Genomic DNA, 15,944 nt, shown 5'->3' on the forward strand with positions numbered 1-15,944 from the left:
CCAGTGATAACACAGACCAAAACATCGTCTTGCCTCTCCAAAAGCTCTTGGCAAACTTCGATTCTCCTTTGCTTTTGTTCATCAGTGAGCTCCTTCGAGACCATTTTTGCACACACTTTTCTCATGCCAAGATTTTCAGTTAAGATTTTCCTGTTTCTCTATCGATGTTTACTTGGTCTGCTATGCTTCTCACAGTCAGCCAATGACTTTGACGCATAACGTGATGAATTTTTGCAATGTTTTCGTCAGTTCTGCTCTTTACTGGCCCCCCTGACTTCTCTTCATCAGTGATGCGTTCTCTCCCCTCAGAAAAACATTTAATCCAGGTATACACTGCCGCTTTCTTCATGGCATTATCCCTATAAACTTGGACTAACATGTCCCTGATTTCACTTCCTCTCTTGCCAAGTTTAACAAGAAATTGAATGCTTGTTTGTTGCTCTAATTCAAGCTTATTCTCGCAATAGCACACAAAAACATGCAACAACAATAATGAACGCCACTCAGCAAGACACCACCACACATCAACACGAACACAGCTGTGAGACACTGATATACCAAGGTTACGAAACCTTACCGAGCTGTTTGTACAGTGCTGCCAATGTAAGCCCACAGTTGCAGGTTTGCGAACTTAATTGTCAGACCTGGTATATACTATAAACAATAAAAAATGGGAGCCTATAGGAAAAATAAGTCACCTTGCATGGGAAGAGTCCCAAAGGCTATATTAGTTTAAGCATGAAAAACTAATGTGGGAGAATCAAAGTATGTTAGAAAGAATGAATCATGTAGACCTGATGCTGTGTTTCCCCAAAAATAAGACCTAGCCGGACCATCAGCTCTAATGAGTCTTTTGGAGCAAAAATTAATATAAGACCCGATCTTATTTTAATATAATATTAGACCGGGTATAATATGATATAATATAATATAATACCGGCTCTCATATAAGACCAGGTATAATATAATATATAATATAATACCAGGTCTTATATTAATTTTTGCTCCAAAAGATGCATTAGAGCTGATGGTCCGGCTAGGTGTTATTTTCGGGGAAACACAGTGTCTGTCTGGCTATCGGGTACACGGAAACTGAAAAAAAAAAAATCAAGCTGATGTCAAGTTTCAAGCCAAGGAAAGCTATGTATCACCACTTTTAGATACACGAAAATCTAGGAGGGAAGGGATAAACGGTTTGGGGAGAAGTTAATCTAGTTTAGATATGGTAAATTTGAAGAAACAGCAAAATGACAGAGTGGAAATATTAGCAAACATGTGGAGACTGGGGCTTCTGATAAATGTCACTGTCAAAACGATAGATCTTGGAGTAATACCCTCCAGTACCCTCAGATGTAGCAGTCAGGCTGTAATAGCAGCACACTTCTCTCAAGGAAGCAGGGAAGCATGGAAGGCTTCAGAACTGCACTGCAGAGAACGCTGACAGGGAAACAGGTAGGAAGATATAATAAATGATCACTGGAGCAGAAAAGTGTTTGCAGGTGAGAAGAAAACAATGTGACAAAAAAGATGAGTGTATTTCAAGAAGGAAAAATGATTCATGGTGTCAAATGAGACAGAAAAGTCAGGGAAAATAAAGACTTAAAGAAAGCCTTTGACTTGGACAAGTAGGCGATAACTGATGCCCGTTAAAAGTAAGGTTGTGTTACTGGTGAAAATAGAAGCCAGACTCAATATTTGATGGATCAAAATTTAATTTTATTCTCCAAGGTGTTACATGTGTCAGGATGCTCCCTATCACTCTGTTCGTTGTTACAAATGGAAGGAAATGAGTGTCACACAGCAGCAACCCACTGAGCTGCCAGTTGTAACTCCTTCCTCTTGTCACAACTCCGCTTGGTCAAAGGACTGGAGCCAGGACTCCCAATCATCACATAAATGTCTACCCAATAGACTTCAGAACTTGACCTGGTCGATTGCCAATTCAGCTGCCACTGCCTCTGCCATAACCCATGTCTCTGCATGACTTTTGGTGGCCACAGAGAACCAAGTCCTGACAATCCTGCAGGTAGAGACATACTTGCCAAAAAGCCAGTGTAGGTCCCTCCTTTGTATAGGCTCCTTCCATGGCCATGAGAATAACCCTAGCAATTTTGTAATTGCAATTTTGTATTTGCAATTTTGGATTCTTTGTCTCAAAAACGGGCTCTCAAATGTAAAAGCTCCAGGCTCCATAAAAGTTTCTGGATCTCCCTATGTTAACCCGTAACTCATCCTCTCAAAACTGTAACACAACCATGTTTGGAACATCACCTTACCTGCTCCACTAATGCACAAAGGCTCAGAAAATCCAAAGTAGCCTCAAAAGATAAAAGTTGGGAACTGCTGGTCTAGACTTGATTTTCCCAGGATGGAACAGAATTACAATACTCGCATCTCCCCTTTGATGGGACACAACTCTAAAAGACACTACTGACTCTGCTGAGAGTTTCTTCCTACAAAAGAAGATATGTTATCCTCTGAAAGGGTGGGGGATGGGAGATGGGTGAAAAAGGTGAAGGGGAATATAGTTAATAGTGAGATAAGTTTGCATAGTGAGAGACGATTACTCGAACTAGTAGGGTGATCACATTGTAAGGTGTGAAAATATCCAATCACTATATTGTACACCTGAAACTAATATAAATATATAAGATTGTATCCCAACTATACTTAAATAAAAATTTTTTAAAAAGAGGATATGTTATACAGTTCTCTTTGAAAACTCTAAATGGCATGATTATTCTTGTATTGAATGAAACATCTCATACATGCAGAGCAGGTATTTGGTGTATTCGTCACCCATGCCAACTTCATATCTAAACAAATGGAGACCAAGACACAGATACCCTCAGAATTTCACGGGTAATATGCAACAAGAGTAGAGGGTACCCCTAGACTTAATTTAATACCAAAGGGAATGAAGTCAGGATAGACTCAGAAAACAGCTCTAAAATTAAGGACCATAATTCTGCATCTTTGAAGGAGACTCCAAAGGCCTTGTGAACAACTAAATTTCATCACTACAAACCCACTATGCCCTGTGAGTATTAAATCTTATCTCAGTAAGTCCTCATAATGTGTCTAAGAGATAAGCTCTTCTTGTCCCTAGTTTCCAGCTGGGAAAATGCAGCAACACAGCACTACACACATATACCCCAGTGAAGATGTGATAAAGGCCAGGATCCTAATCCAGGCAATCTGATACTAGCCTCTAGTACCAATCTGTACTATGTGGATTTTTATAAAAACTGAAGGTGCATTCAATACATTTTTAAAAAAGAAAGAAGCCCCAGGAGTTTATGGTATAGTCTCAATATCCTGATACTACCAGATATTCTGTTTGGAGGATAGAAATTAAAGGAACCAACTTTCCTAACTCAAATCAAACGACAATCCAAGGAGATTATGGATGGCGGAATTATTCCATAATAAATGTTGTTGTAAAGGTTTTTCATGAGGCATCAGATGCTTTAAACATTGTAATAATACGGTTCAAGGTAATAATTAACCTCCACAAAGAAATTACTCAGAGACGCCCAAAAGATGCTGCCTGAAATGTATGTAAACAATCTAGGGCTTGGTTTGAAATGTCCTAAGATTTTAGAGTCATTCATCTGAGGAAACCCAATTTCTAGCATGCATTTTTATTGCATCTCTCATCCAGGGGAGCAAAAAGCATTGAGTTAGAGCAAAAAGCATTGCCGAATTAGTACCCCATCCTCATACCGTCATTCAGTGCAACAGGGAACTCATTGGCTTGTCCTCTCTCAGACCAGGGCAGAGAGAGGCTGCGCGTCCTGGAAATACTGGTCCTTGAGCTCCCTCTGGAGGAGGTTAGCACTATCTGACTTCAAAGGAAACCAGAATCATTTTTACTTTTTGGCAAGAGGGGCATATAGACTATGCAATAGCCACTGGAAATCTGCAATCTATATACTGCTACTGCTTAAATAAAACTAACTGTGAAGAGCAAGAACCTTAACACAAAGTCTGATTGAAAGTCAATCTAGGTAAACTTCATATTATTTACTGCTTTGAGTTAATCATTTCACAGGATCATTTATTCTTTCAATACCATACGTATCCATTCGATTAAGCAAAGAAATTATTTCACTTATTCTAAGCCAAGGGAGCAACTGAGAGACCTGCATAACACCGAGAGAGTACTTACACAATTTCTCACTCTCTAGCAAGTCCTAAGTGTTCTCATTTAGGACTTCCCTGGTCTCCTGACACACCAGTGGCTAAAAAAACCCCAGAAATGTAGTGACTTTTGGGGGAGAATCTGAAAATCTGACCGAAACACTGTAACTCACTCTGCAGAGCATTATTTCTTTTTACCCTTTCACTTGCCTTATCTTTCCTTGGCTCCTTCCACTTTCTAATTTTTGAGAAACAATTTTTTTAACTTATCTGACATTCCACAAATTCTGTTCCTAATATGCATCCTTCTGTGTTATCTCTAAGTGTAATTAAATTTCAATTCCTTCATTAAAATACCAACAAACTCTAAGTTCATCTAATCTCCTTCATCTTTAAACTCCATGCTGAATCACTGCTATTCATTCCTTGTCCGGCCACTTGAACCATCAATATTAGCACGCTGCGGAGGGCACATTCTACCCACCCCACCGATAAAATTATCCCATATTTTATTCTTTGTTTTGTCAAGTAATTACTATGTAAGGTGCTTAATCAATTCATTCCTTCATTCACAAAGCAAACGTTATTGAGTGCCAGTATATGCTAGGCACTGTTCTAAGCATGGGGAAATACAGCAACCAACAAAACAGCAAATCCCTGCCTTTATGTAAGTTCACATTTTAGTGGAGGGAGACCATTAATAAACAAAATAAGTAAAATATATAGCTTGCCAGCAGGGAAATGCTATATGGAAAAGTAAAGCAGGAAGGGAGAATAGGAATGGGGAAAGTTGTAATTTTAAGTCAAGTGGTAGAGAAGGCTTCCTATAGGAGTGAAAACCAGGAAGGAGGTCATCTGGAGCAATGGGAAGGAGGTGAAGGAGGGAATCATGCAGTCACCTGAGGAAAGATATTTCAAAGCAGAGGAAAGAGCAAAAACCTAGGTTCTAAAGCACAGCAAGGAACAGCAAGGAGGCCAGTGGGCCTGGAACAGAATGAGCAATAGGGAGAGAAGTAGCAAAGAGGGTCAAGGGAGGGGGTGGGGGGCAGAGGCATGCTGGGCAGGGCTGTGTAGGTTACTGCAATATCTGTGGCTTTTACTCTGAGCAAAGTAAGAAGCATAGGGGGTTTTGAGCAGAGTGGTGACATCGTCTGATTTAAGTTTTATTAAGAACACCCAGGCAGTGAGTTGGTAAGAGAATGAAGGTTAAATAAGGGTGAAAGCAGGGAGATCAGTTAAGACGCTCCTCTCAACCCTATCAGTCAGGAAATCATAAGGGTTTTAGAGCTCTGCGCCAGGGAACAGGAGTTGAAGACCAGAAATGTGTGTATATATATATACATGTGTATATATATATATATATATATATATATATATATATATATATATTTCTTATTATATTACAAAGAACAAATTAACACCAAACTAGATAGAGGAAAGAAATAGTGAAGATAAGAGGAAAAATCAGTAAAATAGGAAACAAACAATAGAGATAATCAATAAAACCAAAAGCTGGTTCTTTGAAATAATTAGTAAAATTGATTAACCTCTAGCTAGACTTACCAAGAAAAGAAAAAGACAATACAAATTACCAAAGGGGGACATCCCCATAGCTCTTACCAACTTTTTTTTTTTTAAAGATTTTTTTGGGGAACACTGTGTACTTCCAGGACTTTTTTCCAAGTCAAGTTGTTGTCCTTTCAATCTTAGTTGTGGAGGGTGCCGTTCAGCTTCAAGTTGTTGTCCTTTCAGTCTTAGTTGTGGAGGGCGCAGCTCAGCTCCAGGTCCAGTTGCCGTTTCTAGTTGCAGGGGGCACAGCCCACCATCCCTTGTGGGAGTTGAGGAATCGAACTGGCAACCTTGTGGTTGAGAGGACGCGCTCCAACCAACTGAGCCATCCGGGAGCTCAGCAGCAGTTCAACTCAAGGTGCCCTGTTCAATTTTTAGTTGCAGGGGGCGCTGCCCACCAGCCTTTGCGGGACTCGAGGAATTGAACTGGCAACCTTGTGGTTGAGAGCCCACTGGCCCATGCAGAAATCGAACCAGCAGCCTTCGGACTTAGGAGCATGGAGCTCTAACCGCCTGAGCCACCGGGCCAGCCCTCTTACCAACTTTTAATGATAATAAGGGAAAATGATAAACAATGTCATGCCAATAAAATCAGTAACTTTGATGGAATAAACAAATTCCTTGAAAGAGGTAAATTACCAAAAATGACACAAGGAGAAACAGCAAATCTAGATATCTATATATTTATTAAATAAATTTAAGGAAATTAAATTTGCATATTAAAATCTTTCCACAAAGAAAACTCCAGGCTCTGTTGGCCTCACTGGTAATTTCTAACAAACATTTAAGGAGAAAATAAAATTAATCTTACAGAAATTCTTTCAGAAAACGAGGGAGGATAGAACACTTTCCAATTCATCTTATGAAGCAACATAACACTGATTCCAAACCAGACAGAAACAATATAAGGAAAAAAAGGGACTAAAACTACTCATTAACATAGATGCCAAAATCCTTGATAACATATTAACTCATCAAACACAATACAATACATAAAAAGGATCAAGTGGAGTTTAATCCTAGGAATGCAGCGATGATTTAACATTTGAACATCAATTAATATAATTCACATTAACAGAATAAAGGAGGAAAATCATAAGAGCATCTCAGCAGATGCAGGAAAAGCATTTAACAAAATTTAACACCCATTCATGGTAAGGACACTCAGCAAAGTGAAATAGAAGGAACCATCCTTATGGAGTAAAGGTCACCTATATAAAACCTATAATTAGCATCATACTAAATGGGGAAAGGCTGAATGTTTTCCCTCTGGTATAGGAAACCAAGGCAGGGATATCCTCTCTTACTACTTCTGTTCAACATTATCACACGTTCTAGTCGGCACAATCAGACAAGAGAAAGTAATAAAAGGCATAAGCATTGGAAAGGGAGAGGAAAAACTATCTTTATATATAGAAGTTATGATTGTCTGTACAGGAAATCCTAAGGAATATACAGAAGGAGAAGGAAAAGGAGGAGAGGGAGAAGACGACGAAGGAGAAGAAGAAAGGAACAAATGAACATAGGAACAAAGGAAGGAAGGAAAACTACTAGAACTAATAAGTGAATTTAGGAAGGCCTCAGGACACAAGATCAATATAGAAAAACAAATCGTACCTCTGTATTGTAACAAAAAACTGGAAGATGACATTAAAAAACACTACCCTTTGTAACAGCATAAAAAAAAAACACACAGAAATAAATTTAATGAACGATGTATAAGACTCCTAAAAAATAGTACCAAAAAAATTAAAGAAGATCTAAATAAATGGAGAGTTTATACTACGCTGGTGAATTGGAAGATTCAGTATTATTAAGATATCTTCTCCTCAAAATGATATATTGATTTAACACAGTCCTAATCAAAGTCCCGGCAGGCATTTTTGTAGAAATTGAAAACAAACTGACAATCCTTTGTATTGATGTAAGGATCAACAGATATATAAATTCAAATTCCACAGGCAATGGACAGACATATAACTGCTAAACCTACCACAGGGGACCAACTCCATTTCCCTGGGGATTAGTTGCCAAAGCTAACAGTCTGTTAGCTTTATTGTGTATTGTGTACAATAATATCAGCTATGAATTCTAATCAACATTTTGATGAGATGAAAAGATGACAATACTATAATAAAGAAATTATGCTTTCTTTTGTTTTTCATGTCTACTTGTAGTAAATACAAAATCATGTGGAGTCCTAGTAAACCACCGGATAATTCCACTTTATTGCTTTTTGAAGAACAGGACAATCAAGAATTTTGATATGGGGCTGGCCCGGTGGCTCAGGCGGTTAGAGCTCCATGCTCCTAACTCCGAAGGCTGCCAGTTCGATTCCTGCATGGACCAGTGGTCTCTCAACCACAAGGTTGCCAGTTCAATTCCTCCAGTCCCGCAAGGGATGGTGGGCTCTGCCTCCTGCAACTAAGATTGAACATGGCACCTTGAGCTGAGCTGCCGCTGAGCTCCCGGATGGCTCAGTTGGTTGGAGTGCGGGCTCTCAACCACAAGGTTGCCAGTTCGACTCCAGCGAGTGATGGTGGGCTGCGCCCCCTGCAACTAGCAACGGCAACTGGACCTGGAGCTGAGCTGCGCCCTCCACAACTAAGACTGAAGGGACAACAACTTGAAGCTGAACGTCACCCTCCACAACTAAGATTGAAAGGACAACAACCTGACTTGGAAAAAAGTCCTGGAAGTACACACTGTTCCCCAATAAAGTCCTGTTCCCCTTCCCCAATAATAATAATAATAAAAAATCTTAAAAACAACAACAACAAAAAAGAATTTTGATACTACTCTTTTCTGGGTTGTATATAATTTAGTTTATGAAATAGAAAACATTTGTACCACATACAAGACACTATCAGATGCAACCGGCAAACTGGAAGAGTGCTGGTCGTTGATGAAAAGATAAAATAATTTGATTAACATTTGAATACCATATATTTACAGATATTTTATAAATATTATAAATAGTTTTATAACTAACAGAATATATTTTTAATCATGTAATAGTAATGAACAGCTTTTAAAACAACGGGTCAGATATTTCATTAAGAACTTACTTTGGGAAGCCTGAGCATTCTAGGATATAATTGACATTCAAGGTTATGTGACTAGCAGAGGGTCCGAGATCAGTATACAGTGTGCTTCACATGACAGGATGTTATCTACTTAGTAATCATGGCCAGCAAAGGAGCTAGCAGAGAGGAGATGACTTTAATTCCAAATCAAACCATCACATCGACAGAATTCTTAGAGGAAGAAAACAGTGAATGGTTTGCTAACAAAACAAAGTTGGGTGATGCCATTGGTGTCAATGGCCATCCTAACAGCTCATGTGACATTTCTATTGTATATAAAATAAAAAAGGCTTGCCAATTTGTATTTTAAGATTTAAAAGACAATATGAGAAAAAAATCTGTTCCTCTTCAAATTATTCCCCTCACAATAGCCATCTCCACACTAAAATTAGAAACCAAGCCAGTTTGAACCAGGGATAAGAACGTAAATATATGCTGCCAAAACCTTGCCTATTGATGTTAAATTATATGTAACAACATATTCTATTAAACTACTAAATGATAAACATGTTGGTCAAGCCAGAAATTTGCTTCAATGCTTTGCTCCATTTCCACCCTTTCAAACAATCTTCATGATATACTTAAATGCTGTTCCAGAATGTTCAGTGTGGAACCAAACCTATGTTTGGTGCTCCCAGGCATTGGGATCTTGCTTTATTACACATTTAGAAACATTTCCTTCTATAATTATCAAGTTCTGAACCAAAGCTAAGAATGACCACTAATCAAACATGAGTGAGATAATATATCATCAAACAAAATTATATGACTTAATGTAAGTAGCAGTTTTATTAGGATGTACCAGTCAGGCAGTTTTTATAAATTAATGTTCAAATTAAGAAAACATGAATAATTTAAAGATTAATAAATTTAAAAATAAATTTAAGTGCATATGCACATAACTACAGAGAATTTAAGATATAGCTGTAGAATTCTCTAGTCAGCATTTTTGTGGACGTAAAATTAATAAAAAGGAATTTTTAAAAACGATGCAGTGATTCTGGGATTCCCTGAATTTTCAGCTGCTGCATTTTCTACTCTATATATGGTGGGTTCTTCTTCCTTTCAGTTTGTGCATTTCCTGTATTCTAAAAAGTAAATAGAAACAGGACCTTAATTGAGGAAATGGTGAGTGAGTCTTTGGCTAAGGAAATACAGTCACAGTAAAGTACTTGTACTTCGCACCTGGGGGCTGTTGTTTTATACGGCACAGGAAGACGACTTAGCAAGGATTCCTCCTCATCATCATGAAACAGAACTGAAGGGGGCTTGGGCTCTGACCTCTCTTGCCTAACTCACTCATTAGCAGTAATGTAGGGTTTCTCTGTAGGTCGGTCATAGAGTCTACTCAATGCGTGGATGCTATTTCAGTACACAGTTAAGATGTCTAAAAGAATTTAATGTACAACTGGAAAGTACCTGGATCTGATTAAGTAATTCAAACTCAAGTCAATAACAAAGCCAAGAATAGAACAAATAGGTTGCTATTGCCTACCTTATGTTTTTAAAAACATGTCATACATATTCTCTCGTGCTCTAGAATAACAAACTACCAACTTAAAATTTAGGAAAAGTTTCTTAATTCTGACATTAATTTATTAAAAGTCTTTGGACTAGCCTTATGAGCAATTTCAGTCACTTGTCAGAACTGTATTTGAATGGGGAGTACAAATAAACTACAAGTATCACTGATGACTTCTGGTTATTTCTAACAACTACCGCAGTTTCAAGGTCACACTTAAAAATGTAATCTTTTCAGGAGTTCTATACCAGAGAGCAAGAAGGGATTTCCCTTCCTATTTACATCTGTGTTTTAAAAATGACATACTATCTAAAGAGTTCATTTTTTCCTGCTTTGGAATGTAATAGTAGTTCTAGGGGGAGAAGGGGCTTTCACAGGCCAGTGGGATAAACACATATAGCACATTACTAGCCTGCCCAAACTCAGGAGCCCTAACTCACCCAGGCATTCAAAACATGTGCAAATCGTGTGCTGTTCAACATGCTGTGACATCAGTAAGTCACCCAAGTTTAAAGCCACCTTGTTACTTTTTATAATGAACTAAAAGATGACCATTAATGGCTTTCTTGTTCTATATAGAAAATTTTTTTTTCCCGGCAAAGTGCACTGTGGAGTTCTTTAAAAGTTCTAGGCCAAGAATAAAGCATAAATGTCACTGTGAAAATGTATCTAAGTGTCTGATAACTCTTTTATCTGAATGTTGTGAAAACTGAATAGACAGTGAAAATGCCTTCTTAAGTAGTTTCAGATCAAAGTTTCTCTATATTTCTAATTTCTTCAAATTTCCTAAATAGGTATGTGCTAATTTTTGTCATGAATAAAAATATAATCAATTTTATTTAAAAACTAAGAAACAGAGATAACGAAGTTGATGCCTTCACAGAATGGAATGCCATCTAAATGATTTAATTCAGTGGGCCATCTGAATGATTTAATTCAGCACAGTACCCTTCCCTTAAAAGAAAAAGAATACCTATAGAGAGTATTCATTTGGACGTTGAGGGCTTCAGGACTTCCAAATAAAATTCAAGACTCTCTCAGGTGGGTAGGGGCTAGGACATTTCAACAAGATTATCTGACAGCTAACTGAGAGCAAATATTTGTGAAAATAAGACAGTAGGCGAACAGCAGAGATGGGGAACAAATTGGAGAAAAACAGGAAGGAAGAGGTTAAAGACAAACACATCTATTCTTGGGGCCAGGTCTAACCATACGAGTTTGTTTATAACATTATTCATTTCCTCTGGCATGGTTTACTCATCCGGTATTAGGTTACACACATAACACACATACTCTTTTCCTTGGTTACCATCTTCTAATCGCTCCAGCATTCAAATGAGTACTGGTATTCAGTACTCCCCCAAAAAACTTTTTAAAACCTTTATTTAGTAATTGGTTATTCTAGGAAAATATAGATCTGTTTCTTGAGTTCAAAGATTACAATCTTGAGTTTTTATATAATTTTCCAACGATAATAGCTAAATTTACACACCTAGTCAAGGGTTCGAAACAGCATTCCTTAGAAAAAGCTATAAACAAAAAAAGTTTTACCTCTTGTTTTTCTTGATTTTGATCCACATTAAGTAAAGTTGGTATTTTAGATGACTCTGTTTTCTTTGATGCCCTCTTCAGCACTTTTATCTGTTTAACTTTTGCAAAAATATATACAACAATGACAACTTGTTACTCCTACCTTGACATTTTACTTTCCTTTGTAAGAAGAATTCCAAATGGAAATTCTGATATCCACTAAAGTCAGTTTCTCACTTTATTATAAAGGAACTGAACAGATCATGAGTTGTAATGGTAAAATGTGCCAATCATGAATGATTTGTTTTATAACTTTACAAATAATCTACCATTACAAGAAGACATTTATTGTTTAAATTCTGAGTGTAACTGTTGAATGGATCAGATAATTCCTCTTGAACTGTGCAAGTACTATATTCTTGCTATTATATTAACTTTTCACAAGGTGTCACTGTTCTTCAAAGAAACATAACATTTACTCTGCCAAAAAAATGAGTTTCATTTTAAGAGCTCAATACATGTTATAAATCTTAATCTACTAAATTTTGGGGATGCCTGAAGCACATATATCATTCCTGCTACTATACGGTCAAATAATCATGGAGAAACAAAAAATTGCTTTGCTCCAGGTCATACACTAAACCAAAACCACCTTCCTCAAAACCATTCTACCCTTTCAACAATATTGAGCTAATGAAATTTGTACCTTCTTAACCTTTCTTTAAAATTATCTCCTTTAAGTCTCATCCCTTATTGACTATGGGGAAAAAATTCTCAACGACTGAAAATATTTTTTGCAGTACTTTACTGTTTTCTACCTAAATCACATTATAACATCTAAGGTACATTACAAAAAACAATCTTGTTAAAGATAACATCTGGAGATTTTTTACATTATGTGATAAATATGTACCTTCCATTCCTTTCATCTCCTTTGACTGAATTGTAAAAGGCAGTTCTGGTAAATGGAATTCTTTCCTGCCAGATCTGGAAAAATTCATCTTCCTTTTGTTTCCATTTGCCATTTGGTGACTTTGACCTGCTCTCTCATTAAATACGCCCTTCTCCATTTGGCTCTAAACAAACAAACAAAAGTTAATTTGAAGAAAGATGTGTCACTATTTATTAAATGACAAGTCTAGAATTATTAGCCATTCGGATGATATAAGACAGGCATTACAATGATTATCTTTGCAAGATTATTTTAATAATTAAGAAGTAGAATAGAATACCAATAAATAGATCAAACACCAATAAAAGTTTCATAAAGCAAACTTTTCTTAGCATCCTAAATATTCTGAGAATAACAGTCTTGATCATGAGTACCACAATTTGAACTTTTAGTTTTTAATCCTATTCACTGTACTCTGACTTTGGACAAATGGTTCGGTTCACTTTATTAATAATTTATTTTTCTATTTACAAAATGATATGCTCTGGACACTAGGAAAACCCAAAGGAAAAAAATTACTTGTGAATGCAGTATTCTGGAAAACCTTTTATGTTAGCTGTTTTGTTTTTTTTCCCAAAATTATTTATTTATTTATTTATTTTTAAAGTCAAGTTGTTGTCCTTTCAATCTTAGTTGTGGAGGGCGCAGCTCAGCTCCAGGTCCAGTTGCCAGTTGCTAGTTGCAGGGGGTACAGCCCACCATCCCTTGCGGGAGTCGAACCGGCAACCTTGTGGTTGAGAGGACAGACTCCAACCAACTGAGCCATCCGGGAGCTCAGCGGCAGCTCAGTTCAAGGTGCCGTGTTCAATTTTAGTTGCAGGGGGTGCTGCCCACCATCCCTTGCGGGACTGGAGGAATTGAACTGGCAACCTTGTGGTTGAGAGCCCACTGGCCCATGTGGGAATCGAATCGGCAGCCTTTGGAGTTAGGAGCACAGAGCTCTAACCGCCTGAGCCACTGGGCCGGCCCCTATGTTAGCTGTTTTTGCTCATTTGACAACAGACGTAAAAAGTTTCCTAGAACATTCTTCCACAATGCAATGAGTAGTATCCCACTGTGTGGATATACTGTAATGTACTTAACCATTTACTTGCTTCTGGATGAATCTATGTTGTTTTCAGTTTTTTATTATTGTAAATAACACTGTGCTTGAATTCTACACAAGCTACTTTCCTATGTAAAAAATGAGGAAATAAACTACACTGATTATTTTTTCTAGTGAAAAGCAAAATATGTCTATTTGGCAATTGCTTTTAATCTATAAAGTAAGATATTAAAAACATTTTTTGGAAGTGAAAAACCAAAGTCTTACGGCTTTTAAAGGTGAAAATCTTAACTACCCCCTGCCCCAAGTCACACATTAAAAACACAAATCAACTTAAAAGAAATTAACTAAAATTGTGAAAGCACTAAGGAAATGATGGCCTATTTTCATCTCAAGGAAAAAAAAAGAAAGGAAAAGTGCATTTTAAAAAATGTTAGAGTAGAGCCCTGGATATGGGGGAAAAGACAGGGGAGGGGGAGGGGCATGAATAATGTTGAAAGAGTCCATATTTCAATGACCAGCTTCTTGCCTTACTTGAATGGCACCTGTATCCTCTTGCCTACAAGTAGACATAAGTTGTCCAATAGATTGTGAAGAAGTACGTCTTTTTTTCACTCTTTCAGTTATCCTATTATTTTTAAAAAATGAGAAGTTATTAGAACTCCCCAGAAATGCATCTGTTTTAGCTTCAATAATGAATAAGTTCCATCATGGAAGTCTGCTGGTTGAACACGGAGAGCCAAAATACAATGGTCAGTCCTTAAGTGGGAAATGCTCTAAGTAGAGAAGTGAAAACAGAGCGGAGGACACCTCACTCATGGCTAACATCAGTGGTGACAGCCATGTTGTGGGGATACTCCAGCTTGCATCTCTTCTGAACCTGGATCTCTTAACTATTAGGTTTCTGAATTTCCGAGCTTGCTGTCAAGGCTAGTTTCCAACCACGGTTAATGCAGCCATGGATTTGGGGTCACTTCAAGAACAACTGAGCTCCTGCTGTCTGTAACCCACCGTAGCTTTTGACTGACACAGACATGTCCACTTGTCCACCTCTGCAGGCCACTAAACTTCACAATTTATAGCCCAAACCAGTCTACTAGGATCAACGTGGGATACTGAACCTAGTCTCCTTCCTCATTTAGACACATAGTAGTTGCCCTAAATTTAGAACTCGCCCCGATGCCTTAGACAGCCATCTCACACTGCCTTTGATTAACAGACTCATGGACCAGTCTCTAAATCTGCATCAGTAACTAAATCTAAAACTAGCCCAAGATGTTGTTTTCCTCCCCAAATATTTGACCTTGACAGGCTATCTGACTATAAAAGATTGTTTTAGCTATCCTTTCTCCATTTAGAGAATTTGCTGTGATAGAAAAATAAAGCCTACTTAGTTATACAAAGTCACATCAATATGACCAGAACTTAGGTCATATCACCTTTTTATCTCTTCAAATGAAAATAAATTTTTCTGAGGGTCTTTTAAAAAAATTTTTAATGAGGTTTTTCCAAAAGGCATTAGTGAAAAATTAAACATCTATAATATATAACCAAGAAAAGTTAATTTCTTCTAGAGCATTCATGAGAAGAACTCAGTAATGCCCATTGTATGATTATAATTTCAATGTATCTTTAAATTCAGTTTATGTACAGACACTATGAACTTGATTCTTTGAACTACCATCATTAGATAGGAATGTTGTACGAACTAGGTCCATTTCCTTGTCTCTTTTCTGTTAAAACTCACCTTGAGTTAGAGAGGGAGAGATTTGAATTGGGATTAGAAGCCATCAAATTACTGCTAGTTAGATTGATGGGTGGCATTGTCATACTACCACCAGCATGTGGGTCATCTTTCATGCCACTGGAACTAGTGCTGGGATTAACAGGGTATGATGGCTCATTAATGATAGGTGTTGTATCTTGAGACATGGAATGAGCATTTTCAATTGCATCCTGTTGACAATGTCGACCTTCATACTCTGTCTTTTTTGGTTCCAAGATATCTCCTTTTCCTCTTTTGACTTTAGTAACTCTGACTTTGATTTCCTTGGATTTTTTCTCCTTTTCCATTTCCTGGAATAGATACATCCAAAA

At 37.4% G+C, this 15,944-nt stretch overlaps 1 protein-coding gene across 6 annotated transcripts in view; it reads right to left on the minus strand.

Moving 5' to 3' along the window:
* The window catches only part of CDKL3 (cyclin dependent kinase like 3), a 61,816-nt gene that overhangs the window by 19,459 nt on the left and 26,413 nt on the right, over positions 1-15,944 (minus strand). For 2 of the 6 annotated variants that reach the window (XM_074313518.1, XM_074313517.1), the window contains exons 9-13: positions 15,595-15,923; positions 14,382-14,475; positions 12,764-12,926; positions 11,872-11,969; positions 6,300-9,886 (exon numbers count right to left, since the gene is read on the minus strand). In XM_074313518.1, the coding sequence (XP_074169619.1) occupies positions 9,833-9,886; positions 11,872-11,969; positions 12,764-12,926; positions 14,382-14,475; positions 15,595-15,923 (738 nt within the window). In that variant the 3' untranslated portion in view covers positions 6,300-9,832. Of the gene's footprint in view, positions 1-6,298; positions 9,887-11,871; positions 11,970-12,763; positions 12,927-14,381; positions 14,476-15,594; positions 15,924-15,944 lie in introns of those variants that run through there. The other 4 variants (XM_074313520.1, XM_074313521.1, XM_074313519.1 and 1 more) reach the window with 4 other exon arrangements.

Source organism: Rhinolophus sinicus, linkage group LG10 (genome assembly GCF_036562045.2).
Source record: "Rhinolophus sinicus isolate RSC01 linkage group LG10, ASM3656204v1, whole genome shotgun sequence".
In the NCBI taxonomy this organism is placed as follows: Eukaryota; Metazoa; Chordata; class Mammalia; order Chiroptera; family Rhinolophidae; genus Rhinolophus; species Rhinolophus sinicus.